At 66.8% G+C, this 9625-nt stretch overlaps 1 protein-coding gene across 1 annotated transcript; it reads right to left on the bottom strand.

The window, feature by feature from the left end:
* Positions 1-96: 96 nt before the first annotated feature.
* On the bottom strand, positions 97-7521 carry SLC12A9 (solute carrier family 12 member 9). The gene is made up of 12 exons (XM_035334790.1): positions 7341-7521; positions 7067-7204; positions 6639-6938; positions 6248-6355; positions 6032-6143; positions 5789-5946; positions 5319-5401; positions 5058-5182; positions 3332-3524; positions 3024-3198; positions 2037-2183; positions 97-1741 (listed from the first exon to the last, which is right to left on the bottom strand). The coding sequence occupies exons 1-12, from the start codon at positions 7519-7521 to the stop codon at positions 903-905; spliced, it is 2559 nt and encodes an 852-aa protein (XP_035190681.1). The 3' UTR covers positions 97-902.
* Positions 7522-9625: the final 2104 nt, after the last annotated feature.

The raw sequence follows: 9625 nt of genomic DNA on the forward strand, positions 1-9625 counted from the left end.
CCCCCCCTGCATCAGGGCTAATAGGAAGTGATCCATCAGGCAGCTCCCGGGCGCACTGCCCGCCTGCCAGGCACCTAATAGATTTATTGCCAGTCACCCAGGCAATTTCCTGCCCTCCCCTAATCAATACAGCAGGGCAAGGGGGGGGGGGGTATCATAAGGAGCTGGGGAAGGGGATGAGAGGGGTGTCAGGGCAGTATCAGCCCCCTCAGTGGCTGAACGGGGGCACAGGGCCATGATGGGAAGGTGAGAAGGTGATGCCCCATGGGACCAACCCCTCCTGCCATCACCTCCCCATCTCCCTGGCAGGAGGGGGGGGCTTGGGCCTGCCCATGCAGCAGCTGGGGGTGCCATACAGCCATAAGGGGCTGGCCCCCTCCTTCCCCAGCCCGAGGCAGGGAGCCCAGGCGTCTAAGGATCCCCTCCCCCAGCCCCTTCCCATTTAATTTTCCCTAATGAAAGGCACAGAGGATGGCGGGGAGCTGGGGCACCAAGGTCGAGGCTGCCTTTAATCAATCCCCGCTGCTGGCCGGGTGCCCGGAGGAGCCTGTGGAGGAGAGGCTGGGGGGTGGCGGTGCAAGAGGAGAGCACTGGAGGGAGGTGGCTGCAGGCGGGGGGCTCCCAGTAACAAACTGGGACAACCCCAGGACCCCGCCATCTCCCCAGACAAAAGGCACAGTGAATGCACCGAGCGCCCGGATCCTGCCAGGGCAGCTTTAATCCTGCGCCTCCCCAAGAGCACCCCAAACCTCCACCCTCTGCCCCCAGCACCCCCAGGCTGGAGTCACCGCCAAGCAGCTCGGGGACAGCAGGAGGGGACGGGTCCCCCCCCTCGCCGTGCCCAGCCTGGGGCTGTAAGGCACTGGCCACAGGAGGGTGGGGGGACACAGACGGGTGACACCCTAGAGCTGGGTGCTGGTGACGGCGCTCACCCCGTGCACCAGCACGGTGGGGCCCAGGCCGCGGGTGAGCAGCTCCAGCTGCCGCAGGTAGAGCGGGTACAGGCTGGTGTCGGCCGGCGGCCGCGGCAGGTAGAGGAAGCGGACGGCAGGCGCCGGGCCCTGCTCCAGCACCATCTTGTTGGCGGCGCAGACGTACTCATCCGACACTTGGGTGGCGTTGGCTGGGAAGTTCACAGCCGCCTCTTCCTCCTCATCCTCATCAGGCAGAGAGCCCCCCGGGGTCCCTCGCTGGGCCTGCCAGTGCAGGCGGACGACGGCGTCCCAGGGTACCAGCTGGATCTGGGCCTGGATGCGCAGGTCCTTGAGGAGCTGGCGGAGCTTGTCCTCCTGGGCGCCGGGCATGGCGCCCGCCTCCACGCAGAGGAAGAGGCGCAGGCGGGCCCGGCGCCAGGCCCGCGCCATGTTGAGCACGCAGGCCATCTGCAGCAGGAAGAGGCTGCAGGTGTCGGCGTAGCGGGCGCTGTCGGGCCGCAGCAAGTTGACGGGCCAGACGTGGATGGTGGGCGGGGGGCTGGCGGCGCGACGCAGCTCCCAGGCCTTGTCCAGGCTCTCCAGCTGCCGGGCCAGCAGGACGTTGCGCAGCATCTTCAGGGCGTCAGCCACGATGCCCACGTACTCCCGCGGGGACAGCAGCTTGGGGGCGGCGGGCGCCCGCAGCGGGGGGAAGCCCAGGGGCAGCTCCTCGCGGGCGCTGGTGAAGGCGGGGTGCTGGGCCAGGCCGTCCTGAGGAGCTGCGTCGTCGTAGAAGCCCAGCACCAGGGTGTTGGGGCGCATGCCGCCTGCAGAAAGACCGTGATGGGATGTTGTGATGGGAAGGAGAGGGCCCTGCCAGCACCACCAGCACCATGGGTGCCACCAAGCCCCAACCTGGCTTTGGTGCTTCCAACCCCCTTGGGAGTCACCCATCCTGGTGCCCTCAAGCCTCTTGGCATGGCCTATCCCGGATGCCTCCAAGACCCAGCTTGACTCTGGCACTGCCCACCCAGGTGCCTCCAAGGCCCAGCTTGGCTTTGGAGCTCACAAAGGTGCCAAAAGCCCTCGGTTGGACCCCTTCCGTGCCCGGGCCCCACTCACCGAGGCCAGAGGTGAAGAGGAGCTGCCGGACGCCGTGCCGCACCGAGGGCGCGAGGGTGAGGCTGACAAAGGCCTTGACATTCAGCTTGTCCACCAAGCCCAGCCACGAGTCCTGCTGGGGCTGCAGCGGGTCCGAGGGCAGAGCATCTGGGTGGGGAGAGGAGACCGGCATCAGGCAGGGGTCACCCCAGACTGGGGGGGCTCTCCGGTGTCCGCACAGCACCCCGGCACTGAGCACCCCCCAGCACCTTCCCCCTGTCCCCCCCAAACCAGCCCCCATGCACCCCAGCACCCACAAGCGGGGGGAAGGTGGAAGCAGGTGCTTCCAGCCGGAGATATGAAATTATCCATAAATATATAAAAAAATAGCAGGCAGCCCCACCCCCCCACCCCAATTTCAGGCCATTAGTCACCACGGCAACAGCGAGGGGGGGGGGGGGCGAGCAGAGCCCGGCATCCGCTGGGGGTGGGGATGGCCGCAGCGGGGCGAGCGCGTGTGCGAGGGAGCACACGTGTGTGCAAACCAACACGCACACACCTGAAGCGTGTGGGCGCCCAGCAGCAGGCTGGGCACAGGCACGGCCCCGTGCAAGGCTGGGCCACGTACGGAGGAAATGACCACGCTCGCTGGGCGCGCATAGGTGTGCGTGGGACCGTGGTGCACGTGGGTCCAGGGGAGCCAGGGCGGCACGTGCTACGTGTGCCACGCGTGCACACCAGCGGCAACGTGCAAGAGCTGCCCCCGTGCACGTGTACGGATGTAAGTGAGCACAAGCCTTGTGGGACACGTGTGCACACAAGGTACAGGATGGACAAAAGGCACCGACATCCCCTGTACCATGCGAAGCCCACGGTGCCACAGTGCTGGTATTTCCCTCCCTGTGCCCAACGTGCCCAGCTGGGAGATGGTGTCACCCCGGCCAGGGGCTCTGGGAGCGATGTCCCAGGGGCTGAGGCCACCAGTGCTGGGACAGGGCAGACCCTCACCCAAGTCCTGCAGCTCCACGTGGCCCAGGACGTAGAGGCCGCTCTTCTTGAGGTCGTTGACAAAGTCGATGAGGCGGGGGCTGCTGCGTGGGTTCTGCACCATCAGCAGCATCTGCGGGCGCCAGAACTTGACGTGGTCCTTCCGCACGTCCAGCATCAGCAGATACTTCCTCACCTGGGTGGAAGGACAGCAGGTTAGGAGCCCACCTTCCTTCTACACACCACGCCACGGGGACGCCAGCCCCAAGGCCGTCAGCTCTCCACCCCCACGATGGGATTTGGGGCCAGGTGAGGAGAACAGGGCTCACCTGGTGGAAGATGAGGGCCTGGCTGATGTAGCCCCACGTGCTGCTGGGCGAGAGGTAGTGGAGGGCGAGGAGGAGGAGGAGGAGGAAGCCCAGGCTCGCCGAGGCCGAGACGGGGCTGATGAGGAACATCATGACGCAGCAGCCGGCGATGCCCAGGAGGCACGTGTGCCAGCTGAAGTAGCGGAAGGTGGGCCTGGAGCAGGGAGAAAGGGGCACGGACTGGGCACCAGCTGCTGTGCAGAAAGCATCCGGGAAGGGGCCTGATGCCTTGTTAGCAGGGCAGGGGACACAGCCACTGGGCTCCTTGCAGCAGGGAGCTCAGCCCAAACGAAGCCTGGCCTGGGGTTTTGTGCCACTCGCTTCATGCCAGCCATGCAGACAGGCTACAGGCACCAGCAGCTGGCATCACCTCTGTCCTCATCAGCGTGGCACCGGCAGGCACATAGCCCCTGGTACTCAGCTGTGCTCGTCTGGCCCAGGAAAATCCCGATGAGAGGCAACAGGCACATGCCAGGCTGCTGAAGGGATCGTCTGCTCGTTACACTGGGGGGTGATGACAGGGAAACGCTCCCTGGAACCACAGTGCAGGGCACAGAAATGGCAATTTCCATCTCCGTCAGCCCCTTCCACGGCCTGAGGGACAGGCAGCCTGGAAATGCCACCGCAGGGCTCCCACCTCGCTCAGCAAGGGCACCCGGTGCCCCCCTCATCTCTCCATGGGACAGGGTTGGTGGCACAGAGGACAGGGGCACAGGGAAGGGACAGGGCATCCTTCTGTGGCAGGGGAAATGCTTCACACTTGGAGCGGAGATGGCACTGGGCAGCCCCACGCTGCAGAAAGGGGTGACCCGAGGCAGGGGTGGTGGCCGGGGGGGCTCAGCAGTGACGGGGGCCCCACAGCGGCACCAGCAGCCGTGGCACCCGCTCATCCTGGCTCACAGAGGCGGAGGCGGGGAGGCGAGAAGCTGTTATTTTCTCTAATTGTTGTTTTTGCTGAAAGGTAATTAAAATCCTTTTCCGCTGCGCTTGATGGAGACCTCGGCACGGGGAGGGGGGGGGGGGGGGAGAGAGTGGGATGGGTGAGGGGCCCTCCGCCACCCGGCCCCTGCAGTCTCCACCAGGCACCAGCCCGCACCCTATCACGTCCATCTGTGCCCCAAACCCCCAGGCACAGGGAAGGCAGGACACGGGCACGATGGACCCAACCCTACGGCAGAGGGTGCAAGGTACATCAGCACCCCTCAACCACCCCGCCGTGCCCCCCAGCTCCGGGCAGCCCCGCACCGCCCACCCCAGGCTGGGGCTGCCTGCCATGAACTCGTCCTTCCTGGAAGATCTTCTCCTCCCCCCCAGGCAGGATCCCCCTCCCTCCCTCCCCCTTCCCCTTTAGTTTAATTAGCGCTAATGGAAAGTGGGCTCCATCACCGCTTGGCGAGCTGCCCGGGGGATGCCGGGCGGGCGCAGGCTATAAATTACCTCCAGAAAGCCTCAGGGGAGGGGGCACTTGATAAATCTAGTGGCCTGGATTTATCTCTACCCGCTCAGCATCACGGTGCCAGGGGATGGGGGCTGTCCCCTTCTCCCTACAGAGGGGGGCGGGGGTGTCTTTCCCCCCCTAGTGCTGCAGGAGAGGGGCGGGCAGTATCCCTGCCCTGCGGACGGATGGATGAGTGGTGGGCACCCGGCATCGCGGAGCAGCCTCCCTCTCCCCTGGGCCAGCAGGTACCTGAAGTTGGGGGCCGATGCCCACTCCAGCGCCAGGCAGGCCAGGTTGACGGTGGCATAAACCAGCAGGAAGAAAGTGGTGACGATGCCCGCGATGGTGTTGAGCTTCCCGGAGAAGAGCACCAGCTGCGGAGAGCACGGGGGAACACAGCGTGAACCGGAGCCAGGGGTGTCCCATGAAAGGGCACTCAGCGTGCCACACGGGGCACAAATCCCTGTCCCCAGACAAGCCCAGGTGGGACAGGAGCACCACCAAACTCACCTGCACCACCAGCCAGGAGAGGATCACTGCCATGATGGGGTTCCCACTTGCAGATGTCTTCTTGGCAAGCGCCAGCGCCCGGCCTGTGGGCAGAGCGGGGAGGTTGGGCTGGCACGAGGCAGCCCAAAGGCCACCAGCAGGCTGGCGTGCGGGCCTGTCCCCAGACTGGGGACGTCAGGGTGTGCTCTACAGACTGATGGGGGGGGGGGAAACAGGCACCCCCACGTCACCCCGGCAGGGACAGACAGCTGAGCCACGGGGTACCAGTCCCCCCGATGTGCTGTCCCCATGCTGGGGGCTGCCAAGCCAGGGTGGACTGGGCATCGCTGGGGGGGAGCAGAACAGCCTCAGGACCCCAAACCTGACACGCACCAACCCACAGAACGTCACCCCAAACCAGGAAGGGGGTTCCCCCGGTGCCAGGGCTGGTCTCCAGCTCTGGATGGTGCCAGCAGGCTCCAGGCACTCACCAAAGAGATCATCCCGGGCCAGGGCGTAGAGGATGCGGGATGCCCCGATGAGGTTGCTCATGGCCGCAGAGAGGGTGGCAGCGTAGATGCCGACCGTGACCAGGGGTGGGAAGATGCTGATGTCACGCAGGAAGCCGTAATCCTTCTGCAGGAGGGTCCTGGAGAGGGACACGCGCACGGGGGCACTCAGCTTGGCTCACGCCAGCGTGCCCTGGCACCAGTAACCCCACCACGGGGACGCACCTGCTGCAGGTGGCACACATGAGGAAGGCCAGCAGGTTGTAGACGAGGTAGGTGAAGAGCACGGCGGAGATGGTGCCCCGCGGGATGGAGTAGCTCGGGCGCTTCAGGTCTCCTGCGGGCAGAAGCGGGCGGCGTCACCTCCCCGTGGGCTCAGCACCCCCCTGCTCCCCTCCTGCCTCCCCCCAGTGCCACCCAGCCCGGCACCCCGGTCCCTACCTGACATGTTGGAGCCTGCCATGATGCCGGTGCAGCCGTTGAACATCACCGCGAAGACGGAGCTGAAGCTCATCATCTGCCCCGTGGTGTAGTCCACCCCGTACCCGCCTGCAAGGCACGGGGGCGCGGGCTGTGATGGGCTGCCCGGGGTGGCACAGCGCTGCCACACGCCCTCTCCTCAACACCCCTGTCCCCAGATGAGTGCCACCACGGGACAAACCACCCCGTGCCATTTGCTTTGTGCCTGAAAGCCCCCTACACCCTCCAGCAAGCCCCTGTTGGCACAGAGGTGCCCGTGCCACCCCTCTCCAGCCCAGCAGGTAGGGCCGGGACGTGGGTGCCATGCTGGGGACCCCAAGCAGGGCTGGAGACAGCCCTCGCTGCTCCTCACCGCCCAGGTTTTCCCGCAGGGTGGCGAGCGAGAAGCCCGTGAAGTTGCCGCTCTCGGTCTCCGAGCTGTTGAGGTGCGGCATGCGGATGGGCACCCCGAGGGGCCGCGTGGCGAAGAAGCTGACGAGGATGGTGCCCAGCACGCCCGCGACGATGAGGAAGATGAGGAAGGTGGCCTTGGCGTAGATGGAGGCGCCCACGAGGCACACGACGAGGCACAGGGCCAGCAGGATGGTGCCGTAGAGCAGCTCGTACCAGTAGCTCTGGGGCAGGACGTGGACGCCCGTACCTGCTTTTTGCCCTGGGCAGAGACACGTGGGATTCATCAGGGCTCGGAGCAGGGGGTGGCTGAGCTGTGCCAGCCATGCCAGGGACACTCGGGTGCTCAGGGAGGGGACAGGCGACGTCCCGTCCCCACAGGGTACTCACCAGGCGGGATCCCAAAGCTGTCCACCACCGCCTCCACCAGCCCCAGCACGTAGAGGGCACTGCCACACACGTTGGCCAGGAAAAACATGATCCCGATGCTGCCCCCGAACTCCGGGCCCAGGGCACGGCTGATCATATCTTGCTCAAGTCAAGGGAAGCGCCCAAAACCCCCAAACCGGTGCCTACAGCAGGCACCGCCGGGTACCCCCCCGCCACCCACGCACCCCGGTGCCATCGGGCTGCCACCCGAATTTCCCCACACAGCCCAGGATACAGTAGGCTCCCCCGGCATCCAGCGCCCCGTTGGTGGCGATGGCACACACGGACAGCACGGTCATGCCGATGATGAAGTACGCCACGGCGAACATGGCCAGAGCTTGGTACAAGCCGGCGTGGCCCACCACGAACCCTGCCGAGGCCGGTGTGCCGTTAGCCGGGTACGGACCCCCCCCCATGGGGCTGCTGCTGTCCCCGTGCTCACACCACGTCACCCCCTGCCCTGCCCAGGGACACACACACACACGTCCCGTTCCCCACCCCGTGGTGCTGCAGCCTCCAACCCACAGCAGCACCAAGGGCCAGCCCAGCCAGTGCCCCCCCCGCCTCGGGGCACCCTCCTGCCGTGCCAGGATCGGGCCCAAGCAGCTCAGGGCAAAAAAGCAGGGAGGGAGGGGATGGGGGGACACCGAGACCCCCCCCCCAGCCCTGCTGCCAACTCAGTGGGCTGGGGGTGCCTGGCACCAGTTTGGGCAACAGGAGGTGATGGGGGGGGGCAGAAAAGCAGGGCCCGCGTTAAGGGACCCCCAGGGACACGGGGCTGCAGTGAGCAGGGACAGCACCAGAGCACGGCACGGGGACAGACAGCCCCCAGGTGCCCCCCACCCTCAGCCCCCACTCTCTGCTTCCTTCTGCCCACCTATCTCTTTTTGGGGAGGGGGAAGGGGGGCGCAGCACACAGGCACCCGCAGATGCCGAGCCCCACGCACAGCCCCACGGGTGCTCTGTGTGCCCTGTTTACGCTTCCACCCGCTGCAAACCAGGAAGCAAAAGCAGCCCTGGGACATCCCCGCCATCGGCACCGAGCCCAGCACCCCCCCCCCCCCGGCACCCTCGGGGGCTCAGCGGGGCACCCAGAGCCCCCCCAGGTCCCTCCCCAGGGCACGGCCAGACTGCCAGCGGGGCTGGCGAGGCCGCGGTCAGGAAGGGGCTGCCCGCAGCGGAGGCGAGGTGCCCTATCTCGGCCACAAGATCGGCCACAGAGATGCCTGGGGGGGGACGGAACTGGGGGAGGCGAGCAGCAAGGAGCACTCTGGGGGGGGCAGGCTGGGTTTTGGGCCCCCCCTGCCCTGCAGTCCCCAGGGCCAGAAGTGGATGGGAGGAAGCAAAGGGGTGCCAGAAGTTGGGGGCAGCCGGGAGGGGCTGGAGAGCTCCAGGTTTTCGGAGACCCAGGGGTGTACTTGAGGAAGAAGGGGGGCTGCCCTGGAACAACAGTTCCTCTTCCCGGCGGCTCCACCCTGCCCGGCCCCAAACTTCCCCTCTGCCCCCCAAAAAGTAACGCCACCCCCGTAGGGGTCTGGGCGGGGGGGGGCTGCCATGGGGCTGGGGCTGGGCGTGCAGGGAAGGAGAGGGGGTCAGGGCTTGCACAAGGCCCCCAGATGAGGGGTGGGAAGGGGACGGGTGAGCAATGGGGGCTGAGCCCCCACCCCTCGCCCCAAGATGTCCCCAGGGAAGGGGAAGGAGCTCAGCGACCCCCCTGGGCCCCCCGGCACGCAGCCAATTCCCGCCCAGGGTTTCCCGTAGGCGGAAAGTGAAAGAGGAAAAGCCTTCCCTGTTCCTGTCCGGGCCTCTGCCAGCCCCAGGCCAGGGGCATCCCAAGGCCAGGGTTCCCCAAAGGGCTGCCACCTGCCCCGGGCTGTGCCCAGCCTGACCCCTCTCCCCCAGGTCTCCCAGTAACAGGCTCATAACTCAAACTGGGAGCAGAGTGGGAATTAATCGGTGCCCTCTGAACAGCCTGGAGATGGGGGGGGAGGCCTGGTCCCTGGATGGGGACAGGGGAATCCTGCCCTGGGGACACCACAGGGGCTGGAGAGAGCACTGGGGTGCAAGGTTAGGGGATGCCCAAAGCAGTGGGGTGCTGGGGGTGGAGGGTGGGGGGACACCAAGGGCCCTGGGATCCTGCCTGGGGAAGGTGCTGGGAGGGTGCAGGCGTCCTGTCCTGGGGGCGCTGGGGTTCTGGACGGGGTTCCTGCCCTATAAATAGTGGGGTCACAGCCTGGAGGGGTCACGAGGGGCCACACAGCACCGGGACCCCGGAACGGGGGAGGCAAGAGGGGTGCTGGGACTCCAGGCTGGGGATGAGGGTCATATGGAGGGCACTGGGGGGCCTCTGGGACCCCAAACTGGGAGGGCGCTGGGACACCAGCACGGGATGCTCAGGACAGGGCCCTGGGGGGAGGGGGCAGCGAGGTCCCAGCCCGGGGGGGGCTGGGGAGCAGCAGGGGGACCCCAGCCCGGGGGTACACGGGGAGGGCGCTGGGTCCCCATCCCGGGGGCTCGGGG

Source organism: Oxyura jamaicensis, chromosome 9 (genome assembly GCF_011077185.1).
Source record: "Oxyura jamaicensis isolate SHBP4307 breed ruddy duck chromosome 9, BPBGC_Ojam_1.0, whole genome shotgun sequence".
Lineage (NCBI taxonomy): Eukaryota > Metazoa > Chordata > Aves > Anseriformes > Anatidae > Oxyura > Oxyura jamaicensis.